Genomic DNA, 17686 nt, shown 5'->3' on the forward strand with positions numbered 1-17686 from the left:
AGAGAAACACATGTGAGAGAGAAACATCGATTGGCTGCCTCCTGAGGAGCCAGCCCACAACTTTTTGGTGTATGGGACGATGCCCCAACCATGGGCCCACCTGCCTGGGCGGGGGGTTTGCTTTCTCAATGAGACAGGTGAGGGAAGCACTTTAAACATGACTGGGAAGAAGCAGAGGGGCTGAGTAAACAAGGGACCAGCCCAGGGCCTAGGCCCTGCTGACCTTGCAGGCAGGAGGGGAGGTGGCTGCGGTGGAGGAGGGTCTGCAGGTTTGGTGCCAGAGGTTCCATGGCTGCCGAGAGCCTTGCTGCTTCCTGCGAAGCAGGAGACAGGGTTGTTTGCCCGTGAAGAAAGGGAAGGAGCTGGGTGGCGGATGGCAACGCTTTTAAGTAGTTGTCCAAAATGGGAGTAGGCTGAGCAGGGAAACAGGATTGCTCTGGGGGGAGGCGGGGGAGGCCTTCAACAGCTCACCTGAGGTTCATGTTTACCTGGACATGAGCCATCAATTTAGTGCCTGTGCCCTGGGCTCCATAGATCCTTCTTTCTTTTCGCAAACACTCACCTTTAGACCAGTTTATTAGTAATTTCACAGTGCCCTCTCGCAGGCCGACAGACAGAAAACGGAATCTTCCATCACCCAGCCCCTCAGCAGTCCCGGTGGGGAGGCAGGTCAGACAGGACAGCTCCCCGCGTCTCTTCTCCCATCCAGGCGGGAAGCCCAGGCACAACCAGCCTCCACTTGTGGAGGTCTTGGCACATGTGGCTGGAAGCCGTCCTGTCTGCGCAGACCCCTCGGGGGTTCCCAGGAGGCCCCCGGCACCGTGCTGGGAACTGAAACCTGGAGAGGAAGGTTTTCCAAGCAGGAATCCAACGGACGCCCCCAGAACTCGCCCCTACACCCCTCTGTGATAGAAGAGTTCTGTTGCTTCTGTTGCAGACTGGATTTCCTGTTCGAGCTGACTGCACTGGATCTGAAAAACCGAGTCCAATTCTTAACATTTACAGTGAGAACTTGCCTTGCTTTAGAAGCCAAGTTGTTGTTTTTAAAGACATTTTCAGAAAGCATTTATTTCACAGCCTAACTTTTTGTCAATTAAGTCTAATTTAGAGCAAAAAAAACATAACCTCTTAAAAACATTCTTCTGGAAAATTTCAAACATAAGCAAATGCAGAAAGACTACAATAAGCCCTCATGTCTCATCACTCAGCTGCCACTATTAACCACCTGCCAATCCCACGAGGTTTGAAACCCGCTGTAAGTGACTGAACCTGCCGGTAAGCCATCCGCTCTGAGTGCCAAGGCAATCAGACGGAATTACTCGCAAAGGGTTCGCTTTTATTGCACTCGTATTGTAACAAACTGTTCTAAAAGAGGACTGTGAGGATTCAAAAGATTTTTCCTTCTGTGTTTTTTTTTTTTTTTTTTTTTTTTTAAGGGAGAGGGACAGAGAGCTAGAAACATCAACCAGCTGCCTCCTGCACACCCCCTGCTGGGGATGTGCCCACAACCAAGGTACATGCCCTTGACCGGAATCGAACCTGGGACCTTTCAGTCCGCAGGCCGATGCTCTATCCACTGAGTCAAACCGGTTTCGGCCTTTCCTTCTGTTTTATCTATTTTAATGAGAAGCTACTCCTCTCCTGGAATGATAAAACATTTAAAATAGCTCAAAGGTCGTGGTGTTTTTTTAACATCCCCTAAAAATGCTTCTGATATACTGTTAAGAAAAACAGAATCCAGCCTGGCCAGTGTGGCTCAGTGGTTGAGCATCGACCTATGAACCAGGGGGTCACGGTTGGATTCCCAGTCAGGGGGGCACATGCCTGGTTGAGGCTCAATCCCCAGTGGGAGGCATGCAGGAGGCAGCCCATCCATGATTCTCTCTCATCATTGATGTTTCTCTCTCTCTCCCTCTCCCTTCCTCTCTGAAATCAATAAAAATATATTTAAAAAAAGAAAAACAGAATCTAAAACCACACAAGGGATCTGGGGGGTGGGGTTATGTGTCAATAAAGCTATTTTATACTCTTATAAACGTGGGCAGATTTTTTAGGAAAATAATTTATTTTACTCTTCTAATGAGGGGAAGAAAAAGTTATTTTTTGAGAGGAAGTCAAGTAGGGGCACTTACCCGTTGTATTTGCGGGAACATGCTAAAAGAAACTGGCACCATCAGTCCCATTACCAAGATAGTACAAGACAGCTTTAGGGTCCACAAGGACTGGGGGTATCGCACGAACAACGGGGTCCTGGGAGAGAGAAGGTTACAGGGCTTGTTTCAGAGGCCACCAGTGCCAGGCCCCGGATGAAGGACTAGATGTGCATTTGCTCATCTGATCGCTCCACAGCCCACACACACAAGAGAATGGAGCCACTGTCCAGTTAAGTCACTTGTCCAAAATCCCACAGCTCACAGGTGAGCGGTCAGGTCCTAGAGCCTGTGCTCTCCACCTGGGGTTCTGCTGACACGGATGTGAGTCTCACCCTGACCTTTGAGAGTGTGAGAACCCCATCCTGGGAGTCAGTCCGAGCCAGGGGGTACTGGAGTCCGGTGGGGACTCTGCGTGGGACAGACTGGGCACTCTCAGACAAGTCCCTTTCCCCTCCTGCGCTTGGGGTTCATTCAGATGCAAAACGAAAGGGGTGAGTCAGCCACGGAGGTCACTCTGCCTTGGACACTATCATGGTCCTTCTTGGCAACCCAAGGCCCACTGGGAAACGAGGACCATCTCTCCCCAGCAGCCAGCCCGTGCCATTGCATAGGCATCCAGGGCCCCAGCTTTCCCGGAGCCCAGCTCTGAGGCCAGCCAGAGCGGTCCAGGAAGATCCTGACCGAGCAGGAGTCTCCACACCCATCCAGCTGGACTGACTGGGAAGTAACAGTTCACGCTGCCCAGGACGCTGCTACTTCCTGAAAAAAATGCTCCTTACATGCTCCTAGCAGGGGCTTCCTAGCTCCCCACGTTGGACAGAGCGGATTGCTTCAGCAACAGGCAGGTGACCCCACGTGGGCCAATGGAATCCTTCCCGGGAGCTTGTGAACTAAGCAAAAGGCATTCCCTGCCTCCCCCACTCACCCCCTTCTCATCAGGACACCTAGGAGGTGTCGGCAGTCACATACCTACCTCCTCGACAGGAAGAAGCCAATGTGTGGCAGGAGAGGGGAGGGCTGTCCCCATACCAGAGCTGCTGCTGCTCAGCTGCCATAGGCTCCACTCCCTGTCCGTACCCCATATCTAAACCAACACAGCACCCTTCCAGCCTGCGTTACCGCAAGCTGGGCTTCTCAGACTGGCTGATCCCCAGGCCCTCCTCCCAACAGGCCGTTGCTTGCTTCTCGAATGGGATGCCAGGCTACTGAATCTGGGGCCGTTTAAGCTAATTTAAGCCATGCTTGGCATGAAGGAGGGGCAAGAGGCTTGGGGCAGCGTTCATAGCACATCAGAGCCGGGAAAACCTGCAAATCATCGAAACCCATCGTTCTGGAAGTGGGGGAACGTGCCTCAGCAGATGCTGGGACGTGGCCAAGAACACAGAGCTAACTGCGGACAGGGCCTGGGCCCGACTCCAGGTCCGTTGGCACATGCACATCTGGATTCCAAGTCAATCCTGTCCCAAGTGGGATGAAGGGTGTTCAGTAGGAAGACCACGGAAGCACGTTCTTCCCATCCCTCCCACCAGCGTCCGATCAGACACGTTTTATAAGGATTCTGACTGTCAAAATACTTCCGCCTCCCTGGGGAGATGAGCATGCATCTTACTTTTTAAAAAACTGTGAGAAGATTTCAGGAATAAAAGCCGAGGTCCCGAACAGCACGACTCTGGATATTGTTGTGTCTCTGACGGCCTAGTGGAAGGCGAAAGGAAGCAGCTTAGGATGTGGAGGGAGACGATTCCCAGGGATCCTGTAATTCAGGACAGAGACAAGCGAACAGCGGCTCTCCCTTCTCGCTTCACAAATAACAGGCGGAGCGCGGCCAAGGCAGCACCCGCCGTGGTCACGCGGGCAGGACGGCTGGGGTCGGAGCCAGGAGTAACTGAAGGCGGGTTCACCTCCCTCTGACTCCACAACGGTCCCCTCAGTCCACTGACCGTTCCAAATACAATGCTAAGTATAAGCAAAGGCAGCTTACAAGCACACCTAGGACCAAATGGCAATCCCCTTGGTAGAAATGCTGGTGTTTGCCATGAGGACCAATCTGCATTTTCTTTTCAGGCTACGATTCTGCCACAGGCTTCCCTGTCCTGAACAGCCCCCCAGTTATTCCCACCCCTCCCAGTGGGAGACTGCTCCAAAAGCCCAGCTCGGAGTGCACCAGGGGTCACACCCACGAGCCTGCATGTATGCACCCATTTTTGCTTGTGCAATTAAAAGTGTGCTATAGCCACAGCCGGTTTGGCTCAGTGGATTGAGCGTTGGCCTGCGGACTAAAAGGTCCCAGGTTCAATTCCTGTAAAGGGCACATGCCCAGGTTGTGGGCTCAATCCCCAGTAAGGGGGTGTGCAGGAGGCAGCCGATCAACGATTCTCTCTCATTGATGTTTCTCTCTCTCCCTCTCCCTTCCTCTCTGAAATCAATAAAAATATTTAAAAAGTGTGCTATAGAATTTTACTTTGCACAGACATGTATGTAGACCTTATAATGTTTTGTCATCTTTTCTACTCTGTACATTGTTCTATGTAGTGACCATTTAAAGATGTAATTTACTGTCTGGGTTACATGCACAAAATCATGTGTACTCGAGGACAATGTAAGAGACTTTCAAGGGAAATTATGACCGCCAACGACACTATGTTAAAACTTCAGAACCCAACCCCCGGGTAAGACACAACTCCACATATACCACTGCTCTGTGCAAGGTAAATAAGGACACAGGCCCCCATCCCCTTCCCGACTCCCTTCCTCCCACGTCCACTTCCCAGGCCTTGGCCGCAGCCTCCGGATCCTCTCCTCTGCCCGCACCTGCTCTCTGCTTATTCCACGAATGCTGGGCTCATCTGATCCCTCCGCAGGGAACCACAGAGGGAGCCGAGGAGGGTGGGCCCTAAAATAAACTTTCAGGAACATAAAATAAAACAAAACTGCTCCGCTCCCGGGAGAGAAGAGTGGCCGTGAGCATGGTGTGTGTCAACGTCCGTGAGGCGAGGCCGGCCCGTGTCCACGTGTCCCCTGGGCAGGGGGAAGACACGCCAAAGGGGACAGCGGTCATGAGGAGGCACCGCGGGCGCCAGTCACCGTTCGCCCCCGGGTGGCTGACAAGGCCAGGGGAGGGAAAACAACGTGGACTAAGCTCCTGAAACCTGAGCACAGGTGCCCTGTTACAATCAGATATTGCTGGTTACGCACTTTCTGAAATTTTAGCCAAAGAAAATAAACCTTTCGGTGACAGAGAAATGCTAAAAGAATGCTCATGCTTACGCACAGTGGCAGACACTTTATTCTTAAGAGAAAGATACACTTCTCTTTCTAAAGCAGACCATCCAACCTTCCTTTTACCCCCATTTGGCATTCGTGCCAAAAATGCAGTTCCTCCCGGAGAGATGGACCAGATACCCAGGTAGCTAGCAGGGCCTGCGGCTGCCTCCCCACCGGGAGGCCCAGCGCTCCCGGCTCCCGGAGAGAAGGGGTTCGGGCTGGGGAGGGTCTGGGTGTCCGGAGCCTAGCAGGGTGCCTGGCTGCAGGAGGGGCTGAGGAACAACCTGTGGATGACACATTGGCTCTCTCTTCCCAGCTGTATGAAGAGGGCGTGACACCCCCCACACCCTGCAGTGAAAACTGCGTTGAAGAGAAACGCAAACATAGGTCCAGGTGGAGAGCTGCCCACGAACGCTCAGAGCAGCATTGCTCCTAACAGCCCCAACCTGGACACGACCCAGCGTCCGTCGCCTGGGGAACGGAAAGGCGAAAAGGTGGCGCACCCATCTGCACCGTGGAAATACCGCTCGGCCATCAAAGGCAGCCAACGATTGATATGGGTTAAAAGACGGATGAACCTCAAAAGTCAAAGAAGCCGGACGCAGAAAACCCTTGCCCAGCTCAGTGATATGGAGTTTCTAGAAAACGCCATCCTATGAGGACATAAAGCAGATCAGTGTTTCCTTGGAGCTGGGGGTAGGAGGGGAGAGGGAAATTTTTGAGGGGATGAACATGTTCTAAAATCGGACTGTGGTGATGGCCGCGTAACTGCTTAGATTTGCTAAAACTCACCAAACTCTACGCTCTTCCAAGGCTTTTCTAGCATGTACATTACTCCTCAATAAAGCTGTTAAAAATGTCTCTTTAGGCAACAGAACCTTCATTTCAAAAACGAGGTATCCGATTTCTGGCAGCCCTTTCCCTCCTCGATACCGGCAACGATCACACCACGTCGTTCAGAAAGGTGCCATTATTCCGAGACACAGCTGATGGCTCGTCCTTCAGCTTCGTGAATCGTGTCCCGTGAGCCGGATAATGATGCATTTCCCGGCTGAACGAGCAGCCTCTCTCCTGAGCTCCTCTCTCCACTGACATGCTGGGCAGAAGGCTGGCCAGCTGGCCATTCCCTCGCTTCGTTTCAGGGGCTGTTTCCCGCTGCTCTTTGTGCCATTTGCGAACAACTGCCTCACATTACAAAGCTTCAGCTAAAGTCACTTCACAGTACCCCCCCCACCCCGCCCCCGCAAAAGATCTGGTTTGTTAAAAAGAAAGATTTTAAAACTCCATACCCAAAATAAAACTACCATAGGCTGTTGCAGGTTCTAAGAGCTGAATGCATACAAATCTCTTCAGCCCTGGCCGGGTAGCTCAGCTGGTTAGAGCGTCGTCCCCATTCAACAAGGTCGTGGGTTTGATCCCCAGTCAGAGCACATACAAGAAACAACCGAGTGCAATGATAAGTGGAACAACAAATCGATGTTTTTTCTCTCTCTCTCTTTCTAAAATCAGTAAAAATAAATAAAATAAGTCTCTCCACATACATGTATAGATAGGTAGCTAGAGAACCCACACTACTGACCAGGTGACCTGAGGGGCATGGGATGACGCCCAACCCACTGGGCTACACCAGCCAGGTCGTACTGCACAATCTGTTAAACATCCGGGTGCAAAACAGAACACCTCTCTCGGCATAATGAGGGAAGACAGGATAAGGAGAGTCTGAAGGGAAATGTGAATTGGCTACCAGCTCCCACACAGAAAATTCATTTCTTCGCCCCAAAAGGCAAGCAGCTACTGCACCATCGTGTCCCCCTACCTTCGTCCCAGCTCTTCTGGAATAGCCTACGACATTGCCTTCCTTGTCCATGACCTCAATCCCTCGTACGTGCTCCAAACTTCGGGATGCGGCAACACTCATGGCACCGACCTGGGCTGTGGATTAAAGCAGAGAACACAAGAGAGAGAGGCGCTTCAGTCCAGGGAGGGGACATCTGCTCTGGTGTCCAGCCTCTTCCTCTGCAACTTTCAGGGGCCACCGGACCTGTGCTGGGCCAGCCGGGCTCTGCTGGGCGGTGGAGCTGGGGTCAGGACTGCTGGGGTCAGGACTGCTGGGGTCAGGACTGCTGGCCTGTTGGTCTTGGATCCTGACCGCAACCCAGCACCAGGCTCCAGCACCCCGGAAAGTCCAGTCTGGCTTCCTAACAGGATTCCAGGAGAAACCCCGGGGGTCCTTTAAATATGTCCCCCTTTTTTTGCTTAGCTGGTCTGACCAGGTTTCCATAACAATGTCCCAAATTTTACCACTGACATCCTGCCAACTCTCCAACGCGCCGATTCCCAAACCCAAATCTGGAGCGTGAACCAGTGAACTTGCAGACAGCAACCTTAAAATAGTTGGTTAATGTCTCTGTCACTCCCTTGGAGTCAGATCCCCACTCCTTCCTACGACCCTAGGAAAGTTAGTTAACCCTCCCCTGCCTCAGTCTCCTCATCTGTAAATGGGGATAATACTGCCTACCCATAAACTGCTGTCAGGGTTAAGTGAAAAATACATGTAGAGGGCTTGGGCAGATAGTCTTCAGAATGTAATTTGAGTTTCCAGTTCATCCTTTGACAGCTATCGGGGTATCTACAGAGAAAGTGTCACCTCTCAAATCAAAGACCTCGTTTGGGCCGGGGGCACCTGCCAGCTGCAAATGGGGGCTGTCATCAGCCACAGTGTGGCCACAAGACCTGGGTGTCCCTGAGGATGGGAGAAAGGCTCAAAGGCTACAAGGACCATGAGCTCCCTGCTTACTGAGGATGGCGGCAGGCAAGGTTTCCCTCAGGAACACGTTCTTCACTGCATTCTTCATTAGGAGTAAACGAGGGAATAACTAGAAAATAAGAGAGAAAAATCATTACTGCACGGGACAAGCAATCAGCCGAACATACCCGACAGCAGAGAGCTAGCATCGACCTCATTCCTATCACTGGTCAGACCTCGGCCAGTGCTCTCTATTTTTATTTTATTGTTTTTATTGATTTCAGAGAGGAAGGGAGAGGGAGAGAGAATCATTGATCAGCTGCCTCCTGCAGGGCCCCCCTACCGGGGACCAAGCCCACAACCCAGCATGTGCCCTGACCGGAAATCGAACCATGATCACTTGGTTCATAGGCCGATGCTCAACCACTGAGCTACACCAGCCAGGCTTTCTTGTGTATTTTTATTTTACTTATTTATTTGTAAATGTTTTCTTAATGAAATTTTAGAGAGAAAGGAAGGAAGAGGGACAGAGAGACAGAAACATAAATAAGACAGGAACACCATCGACCAGCTGCCTCCGGCACACTCACACTGAGGATCCAGCCCGCAACCTGGGCTGGGAATCGAACTGGCAACCTTTTGGTTCCTGGGTCTATGCTCAACCGCTGAGCCACACCAGCCGGGCTCCCTGTGGATTTTTAAATCTGTGCAGCACGGAGCTGTTCTCCTGATCAGAGGAATACACGGAGGTTTCAAGAAGGGACATTAATGTGAACAGAGTCGCTGAGCTGTTCAGGAATTAAGCTAGGATACAAACCTAGGCTTACCTGACTCTAAAGTCTACACTTTTAACCATTCTAATATCCTGACATCCAAAGCAATATACAATGTGGATACCATGTTTGTGGAGCATAAATTAATTTTTAAAAAAGATAACCATACTGCGCATATGCCTAGAAACTTGGAATACTCATGTGACTGTAGGGGGAGGGGGGATAGGGTTACAGGTGACTTTTATTTTCTTCTTTACTCTTAATCATATTGTATGAATTATTTAAAATGGAATATAAATTTATCAACAGAATAAAGTTTTGTTTTGTTTTGAATTCTGAGGAACAAAAGAGATTTTAGCCCTAGCTGGTTTGGCTCAGTGGATAGTGTCAGACCACGGACGGAAGGGTCGCGGGTTTGATTCCGGTCAAGGGCACGTACCTCGGTTGTAGGCTCGATCCCGGCCCTGGTTGGTCGGGATGTGTATGGAGGCAACTAATCAATGTGTCTTTCTGGCATGGATGTTTCTCTCTCTCTGTCTCTCCCCCTCCCACTCTCTTTAAAAATAAATGGAGGGGTTGAGGGAGGCTGGGGGAAGGTCAATGGGGAAAAAAAAAAGGAGATATATGTACTAATATATGTAATACTTTAAACAATAAAAAATATATATTATAAAAAAATCAATGGAAAAGCCCTAGCTCGTCGGCCTGGGGATTGAAGGGTCCCAGGTTTGATTCCGGTCAAGGGCATGTACCTTGGTTGCAGGCACATCCCCAGTAGGGGATGTGCAGGAGGCAGCTGATCGATGCTTCTCTCTCATTGATGTTTCTAACTCTCTATCTCTCTCCCTTCCTCTCTGTAAAAAATCAATAAAATATATATTTTTTAAAATCAATGGAAAAATATCCTCAGGTGAAGATTAACACACACACACACACACACACACACACAAATATTTTAAAATACCTACTCCAAAAAAGGCTGTAGAAGCAATCACTCCTGTCCCTAGTAATACAATCTCGTATGGGCGACGATTCTAGGGAAAAACAATAGTATATGTTTAGCCAATGGCATAGTTTACCCAGAAAAGATAATTAAAACAAAGAATAACTCCAAAAGATGCAGTACAAGGCTGCAACCCTCTGGGGCCCCTGACACTCACGTAACTTTTGTTTCCATTGATGATGTTGAACCCTGTACTGTAGGTACAGAAAGACAACTGCAGGAAGACAGAGGCAGAAAGTCACATTTTGGCTTTAAGAACAGAATTTAGTAATCATGACATTGAAATACGTGCTACCTGAGGTAAAATGATAGACTTCAGGCTTTTCACTTGTACCAGCGACAGAAATACCTTTAAAGGAAAAAAAAAAAAGCAGTTATAGTATTTCAGGGGAGCGAGAGCTCATAGGAGCAAAGAACTTCCCAGGGGAGATGCAGAAGGGGCCCCCAGGAGCTGGGACGAGGAGAGGATGGTGTGATGCAGGGGCCACCGGTCATGGAGCAAGCGATGTTGAATGAGGGGACCTGGGCACCGAGGACACTGGGTCTCGTGCTGTCACCGCGTAAGAGCCACGCTGGGCTGGCCCTGGTGAGGGCAATTCCAGGTCCCAGGTGAGGGCCGGTGACAGGGCGAGGGCTTGGGGAGAAACGGTAAAGGACCATTCCGTGGGCCTGTGGCAGGAAGCACCTCTTAACTCATGGGTCTCCTCCCAGAGTGCTTTGTGCACAGGAGGCAAAGCCAGGGTCACCCTGTGGACCTTCGAGAGGCCTGGCTGCCTGACTAGGTAAGTGGGGCGTGGCGCGGGGCGGGGAGGGAACGTGAAGAGCAGACAGGGGCCGAGGCAGGGATCCAGGACCATCTCTCAGGCAGTCACGGGCAGGGCCTGGGAGCTGGAGCTTGGGAGATGGGCGGACACCTTCCTAACCCCGCAGCGTGCCTCCCCGGCTCACTCACCATGGGCGCCGTGAAAGGCAGGAGAGCTGGCAAAGAGAAGAGGGTCAGTGGCTGTGGAGAGGCCAGAAGGGGGCACCCCTCCCCACACCTCTTCTCCAGCCCCCTGGAAGGCACGACATCAAAGGATATTTTTTACTCATTCTCCTTATTTTCTTAATAAAAATAACTATGTGCATGTGGCAAAAATATAAACCAGCACAGTACAGGAAGACCTGACGAGGCTCCCACCCACCAGCCTCGCCAAAGGTAAGCAGTGTTAACCGGCACCTGTGCACCTGCCACGTGAATGTAATACACCTGTGGTTTATCTATAATAATAAAAGTGCAATATGCTAATTAGACCAGACGTCCTTCCAGACGACCTTCCAGACGAAGCCGGGGCTTCGAGGGAAGCCCAGGTCCCGGGTGCCAGAGGGAAGCCGGTGCCAACAGCTCAGGGAAGGCAGGCCTATCTTGCACGAATTTCATGCACCGCGCCTCTAGTAATAGTAACATACAAAATGTGAATTTGCTCTCCTTCCCCGTTCCTAGCACAGAGATCCTAAACTTCTTAGAATTTCCCAAGTGAGAGGAACTTGGTCAAGGTTACGGTTACTCATAACACGCTCCTTCCAACCACACCTGAGCAGAGGTGACTTTGGAAAGCCCCCGAGGCTGGAGGCTGGTTGCCAGGGAACCAACCACCTGAGGAGATAGTTGGACCTTTCTGCCCCCCTCCCCTAGCCTCCTCCTCCTCCGGGGAGCAGAGAGGGACTGGAGGCTGAGTTCCTCACCCAGGGCCAATGATTTCACCAGCCGGGACAACGAATAAAGCCTCCATTTAAAAATACTAACAGATGCCCAGCCTGCAGGGCTCAGTGGTCATGGTTCAATTCCCAGTCAGGGCACATACCCGAGTTGTGGGCTCGATCCCCAGTAGGGGGCGGGGAAGTACAGGAGGCAGCCAATCAATGATTCTCTCTCATCACTGATAGGTCTCTCTCTCTCTCTCTCTCTCCCTTCCTCTCTGAAATTAATAAAAATATATTTAAGCCCTAGCTGGTTTGGCTCAGTGGATAGAGTGTCGGCCTGGGGACTGAAAGGTCCCAGGTTCGATTCCAGTCAAGGGCATATGCCCAGGTTGTGGGCTCGATCCCCAGTGGGGGGCCTGCAGGAGGCAGCCAATCAATGATTCTCTCATCATTGATGTTTCTCTCTCTCTCTCTCCCTCCCTCTCCTTTCCTCTCTGAAATCAATAAAAATATATTTTAAATATATATATATATATATATATATATATATATATATAAAAAAAACAGACATTAAAAAAATAAAAATACTAGCAGGTGGCCTGGAGAGCTTTGGGGTTGGTGAACACATGGAGGTGCTGGGAGGGCGGCAACGTGGCTCAGGCATGGAAGCCTGTCCCCTCACTCAAATCCCAGCTCTCTCCCCAGCACTGGACACGACTCCGGGCCCCAAATCTGCTCTCCCCACACCTTTCAAACGTTCTTTTTAAGCTGTGGTTTCCAGATTCACTGTCAGAAATCCTTCTAGGAAAAAAAACAATTACAATAAGGCAGGTGGCGTTTTGTAACTCTTCTAGATCACCTGTTCCCAATCCCCCTCTGACCATTAGACTCGGCTCACCTGCAGGTCGGAAAGGACTGGGGATCAGTTTGCTGCTGTCAGGATGCACCGTTGCCTTCAAAAAGGGAAGCACACAGGTTAGTGTGATGTTTGGATTTGTTCTTTTCGGAGGCTAAACATCAGGAAGGGGCTGAAACTTACGAGACTTCTGTTCCAAGCTTCTTGGATCTAAAAAGAGAAAAAACAAGCAATAGTTTAGTGTGTGTGTGTGTTTAAATATATTTTTATTGATCTTGAGGGAGAGAGAGAGAGAGAGAGAGAAAGAGAGAGAGAGAAACATCAATGAGAGAGGAAGTCATCGATTGGCTGCCTCCTGCACAATCCCCAGTGGGGATCGAGCCCACAACCCGAGCATGTGCCCAGACTTGGGAATCGAACCAGTGACCTCCTGGTTCCTGGGTCGACGCTCAACCACTGAGCCACACCAGCTAAGACACAGGCAATAACTTTAAAGATGGCTTCACAGCAAACAAATCTCTCCAGTCTATTTCTGATGCTGCCTTTGCTCCCCTTTTGAGAGAGTGGAGGGCAGACGGTTACATACAATAGGGAGAGCACAAGTCAAACAGAAAATGAGCTTACAACAACCAAAGAGATAATCCAAGTAAAGAAAAGAACAAGCCCGGCTGGTGTGGTTCAGTGGTTGAGCATCAACCCATGCACCAAGAGGGTTCTGATTTGATTCCTGGGCAGGTACCTTGGTTGCAGGCACATCCCCAGTAGGAGATGTGCAGGAGGCAGCTGATCGATGTTTCTCTCTCATCGATGTTTCTAACTCTCTATTCCTCCCTCTCCCTTCCTCTCTGTGAAGAATAAAATATATTAAAAAAAAAAAAAAAAAAGTGCATCCCCTGTTTTCAGTGACCAAGTTCCACCAGCTTTCAGAGCATCTGAGGGCAGAATCCCCCACAGGCAACCACACCCAGACTTGAACCAGGCAGGCGATACATACCCCTTTGTCCTTCAAGTCATGAACAGACCCATCTTCATTTGTTAACAATAGTTGCCTCGACTTCTCTATTTTGCTCTGAAATCAAATATAAAGAAATCGAGCCATGAGCTTAACATTGCTCCGATGTATCCACAGATTTCAGAGTCACAGGCTTTGTCACACCTGATTTCAATGGGGCATGGAGCCAAGGCTCTCCACCCACTGAGTTTCCAGTAGGATCGTCCCAGGTGTCATTCCCAGGGGGACCTCCCAGCCGCTCCAGCAGCTGGCCCCACCGGGGCTGCCATCTCCCCGTTCTTCTCCGAGGGCAACTGTCTCAGTGACCGATACCACCGCAGGCCTGGCTGTGCGTCAGAAACCTGCAAGCCCCTACTCTCTCACTCACCCCACATCTAATCAGTGCAGTCTTATTTCCTCTCCTTTTTACTTAATCTGAGGGGGAAAGTTAAATACAGAAAATACAAAAGATGATCATATTCTTAGAATCCCCTCATCCAGAATTAACAACTGTGAACATTCAGTCGTATTGGCTTCTCTCCCGTCCCACCCCCACCCCTAAACAGCCATCACCCAGCCCAGTGGTGGGCAAACTCATTAGTCAACAGAGCCAAATATCAACAGTACAACAATTGAAATGTCTTTTGAGAGCCAAATTTTTTTTAAACTTAAACTTCTCCTAACACCACTTCTTCAAAATAGACTCGCCCAGGCCGTGGTATTTTGTGGAAGAGCCACACTCCAGGGGCCAAAGAGCCGCGTGTGGCTCGCGAGCTGCAGTTTGCTGACCACGGACCCAGTCTTATTCCCCTCCCCATTCTATCAGAAGTAACCACTATTACGAGTTCAAGGTATAAACTTCCAGTCCAGCTTTTTATACGTATACACACATGAATACATGTATCCATAAACAAATACGTAGTATTGGTGTGTTTTTTGTAATTCGCGTAAGTACTGTATTATGCATCTTGCTTTTCCACTAAACATCACAGATACCATGCCTTCCCATTTAACATCACATATATTGTATGTTTCTACTTCATATATGGTGGTAACTAGGTTATCACTTTGAACAGCTAATCAATATCCCACGGTATGAATATACCACATCATATTTCTCAGCCAATGGACATTCAGGTCGTTTCCTGTTTTTCGGTTATAAAGAAGGCTGATGGGAGCATCCTGAGCACAGGGATGAGAGTGTCCCTTTGAGTCTGGCCCTTAAGGGTGTCTCTCCTACATCTCTCAGCCACACCTGGGTCAAACCATCTTCCACGTGGAAGCAAAGCCACCTCGTGAATGACACACAAGGTCCTTCAAGAACTGGCTGGGTCCCCTGCATACAAAGCCCTGGAGACGGGGTGGCCTGCTCTCCTCCCCTGAGCTTTGCTCACAGTCCCCTCTCCTTCTCAGCCTTCCTCCAACACCCTCCCCAATTCCCTGTGACACCCCACCCTTAGATCCCTAGGGCAAGGCCTGGGACTAGCATGGTCAGTCTGTCCTCCATCCCCAACAAGGCTTGTCTGATCCTCTCTGAACCTCCAGTAGCTGGCCCAGGGCTTGTACTCGTGTTAACTCAGTGGTCAGCAAACTCACTCGTCAACAGAGCCAAATATCAACAGGACAACGATTGAAATGTCTTTGGAGAGCCAAACTTTTTAAACTTAAACTTCTCCTAACACCACTTCTTCAAAATAGACTCGCCCAGGCCGTGGTATTTTGTGGAAGAGCCACACTCAAGGGGCCAAAGAGCCGCATGTGGCTCGCGAGCCGCCGTTTGCCGACCATGGTGTTAACTGGATGCCCACTTTTACTTATTATCCTCCCAATCTAACAAGCTCATTCGAAGGACCAATAAGAGCATGGTGATCTATGTGGATTGTTATTTCACCTGCTCTCCAAAGGGACACAGTCCTCCTGGTTCAGAATAAAATGTAAAATCCATGAGCCCCGAAAACAAGAAAAATACTTACAACTGAAATGAACAAATTTGTAGGATCCAATAATTCTGTCCACTGAAGAAATCTCTGAAAAAAAGACTTAAGAAAAGCACCCCAGAAGTTAACAGCCGAACAACGAAGATGTTCATGGTTAACATTATTTCTGACAACCTAATGGGGTTGTCTACCTGTAGCATCTCCCAGAATCCCCATCCTACAGGTGAGAAAACTGAGGCACAGAAGGGCCCAATGTACTCCAGGGAACCCAGCCGGGCAAAGACTCAGCGGTCTGTGCTCTGAACCCCTCCAGTATCAAATGGCCCTTAAGGAATTAAACAGTTGACATGTGGAGAAAGGAGCTACGGTTTGCTTCAAAAAGCCCCCAGACTTCACAGAGCTTGAGTCCTGGCTCTGCCGGGACAACTTGGGCTCCCTGTCCCTTCTCTACTTCCCCACCTAAAAAATTTGACCTGGGCCCTCCTTCAGGTGATGGCTGAAAGAGAACGTCCTAGAACTGTGCTGTCCAATTAGCCACACGGGGCCATGGAGCCCTGGATAGGTGGCCCGGCAAAATCAAGATGTATTTTATGTGTAAAACATACACCGGGTTTCCAAGACCATAAAAAGGATGTAACCCCGGTGAGGTGGCTAGGTTGGGTTGTGTTTTCCTGTAGACCAAAAGGTTGCAGGCTAGATTCCTGGTCAGGGCAGGTACTTAGGCTGTAGGTTCAATTCCCAGTCAGGACCCTCCCAGAGGCGACCCACAGATGTTTCTCTCTTCCTCTCTCCCTCTGAAAATCAATAAAACATATCCTTGGGTGAGGATTAAAAAAAAAAAAAAGATGTAAAATATCTCACTAATAATCCTCATACCGTTTACACGTTGAAATGTTAATGTTTTGTATCTACTGGGATAAATACAATATGTTACTCAAATTAATTTCGGATGTTTCTTTTTGCCTTTTGTAATCTGACTACTAGAACATTTTACATTACCAAGCGACTCCCGTCCTATTGCTATTGGACAGCGCAGACCTGGCCACTACCTGGAGGCGGGGCCTGTGTGACGTCCCGGCGGCCCAGGCTCCGTGAGTGGCCGAGCCCACGGAGGTTGGGAGGCCGGGGACTCCTGGGAGGACCTGTTCCTCTCCACCCTGAGGCCACCCCAAGCTCAGCTGCAGCCTGGGCTGCAGAGAGCGGACGCCTGCGAGGGGAGACTGACTCCTCTGCAGGGCGATCTGCAGGGCGACCCTCCCTAGCCAGGCCTGGGGCAGAGGTGACACGGGGTCACAGCTAGGGTTTCCCTTCGGACCCTCCGGAGAAGGCGGTGGGGAGGGGGTCGTGCGACCACGTGGCCTGCCCAAGGTCACCGGGGCCAGCCGGCGACTGCACGCGCCGCGCCCGCCCCGCCCCCAGCCGCGCCCCGGCCGTACTTGGCGCTCGGTCATCCAGAAGTGCACGTTGGGCTCCATGCGGGCGGCCGCGCCGCTGCACGCGCAAACCCGCACGGCCCCGCGCTTCCTCCTCCTCGTGCGTGTCTTCCTGGGACCAACGTGATGGCCGGAGAGGCCGCGCAGCCCGGCCCGGCAAGGAGGAGGAGCCGGGCGGCGTGCCCCGCCCCGGGCGTGCGCGCACCCGGTCCCAGTCCCCGGCCCGCGCGCCGGCTGCTGGGTGTCTCCACGTGCCGGCGCCCCGCGCGCCGCTGTTTCCGCTGTCCGGTCCCGGCTGCTCATCCCCGCTGCTCGGTGTCACCCGATGTCCCAGCTCCTGGCGCTGCTCGGTGTCACCGCCTTCTAACGCCCCCAGATCCCACACTGACACCCCCCTGTCCCAGTCCCGGCGCACCCACTACTCCTGTGGGCCCACCTCTCCCACAGACCAAGGCATCTCCACCCTGCATGGCCACCCCTCAGGTCCACAGGCCGCTTCCGGGCGGGAGCGGTCACCTAAGCTTTGGACAGTACCCTGGAAAGTCCCTTCTGCTGTCCCTTACAGCCAGGGGATAATCAAAACCGCTCCGTAATTTCGGTGGCCCAGTGCAAACTGAAAACGTGGACTCCTTGTTTCAAAAAGATTAAGAACGGTCTACATCAGAGCACGAAACCCAGCTGAGTATAGTGTTTTCCCCAGCTCCGGGGCAAAACCAGATCAAGTAGCCCAATTGGTAGAGAGAAAAATGCACCTTCCTCCTTCCTGCCGCCCCTCACCCTTCGCCCAGTGGGATGGGCAGGGGTTGTGTGTTGGTAGAAGCTAGTGTGGATGTTTAGGGTGTCCCGG

At 50.9% G+C, this 17686-nt stretch overlaps 1 protein-coding gene across 2 annotated transcripts; it reads right to left on the reverse strand.

Moving 5' to 3' along the window:
• Positions 1 to 558: 558 nt before the first annotated feature.
• On the reverse strand, positions 559 to 16995 carry SFXN4 (sideroflexin 4). 2 transcript variants are annotated; one of them, XM_054728824.1, is made up of 14 exons: positions 16843 to 16995; positions 15443 to 15508; positions 13473 to 13547; positions 12662 to 12688; positions 12521 to 12575; positions 10892 to 10917; positions 10235 to 10288; positions 10097 to 10153; positions 9905 to 9970; positions 8215 to 8293; positions 7234 to 7349; positions 3763 to 3848; positions 2133 to 2250; positions 559 to 971 (listed from the first exon to the last, which is right to left on the reverse strand). In XM_054728824.1, the coding sequence occupies exons 1-14, from the start codon at positions 16879 to 16881 to the stop codon at positions 894 to 896; spliced, it is 942 nt and encodes a 313-aa protein (XP_054584799.1). In that variant the 5' UTR covers positions 16882 to 16995; the 3' UTR covers positions 559 to 893. The 2 variants fall into 2 exon arrangements, with proteins under 2 accessions (XP_054584799.1, XP_054584800.1); XM_054728825.1 differs by lacking the exon at positions 15443 to 15508.
• Between the last annotated feature and the right edge of the window lie 691 nt (positions 16996 to 17686).

The sequence above is a fragment of the Eptesicus fuscus genome, chromosome 17, assembly GCF_027574615.1.
Source record: "Eptesicus fuscus isolate TK198812 chromosome 17, DD_ASM_mEF_20220401, whole genome shotgun sequence".
Taxonomy (NCBI): Eukaryota; Metazoa; Chordata; class Mammalia; order Chiroptera; family Vespertilionidae; genus Eptesicus; species Eptesicus fuscus.

Coding starts and splice junctions, on each gene's coding strand:
- SFXN4 (XM_054728824.1), bottom strand. CDS start 16,881: ATGGAGCCCAACGTGCACTTCTGGATGACCGAGCGCCAA. Junction 10,918..12,520: donor CAGTCCTTTCCGACCTGCAG/GTGAGCCGAGTC, acceptor TCTCTTTGCCAG/CTCTCCTGCCTTTCACGGCG. Junction 10,289..10,891: donor TGCCTTTCACGGCGCCCATG/GTGAGTGAGCCG, acceptor TTTCCTTTAAAG/GTATTTCTGTCGCTGGTACA.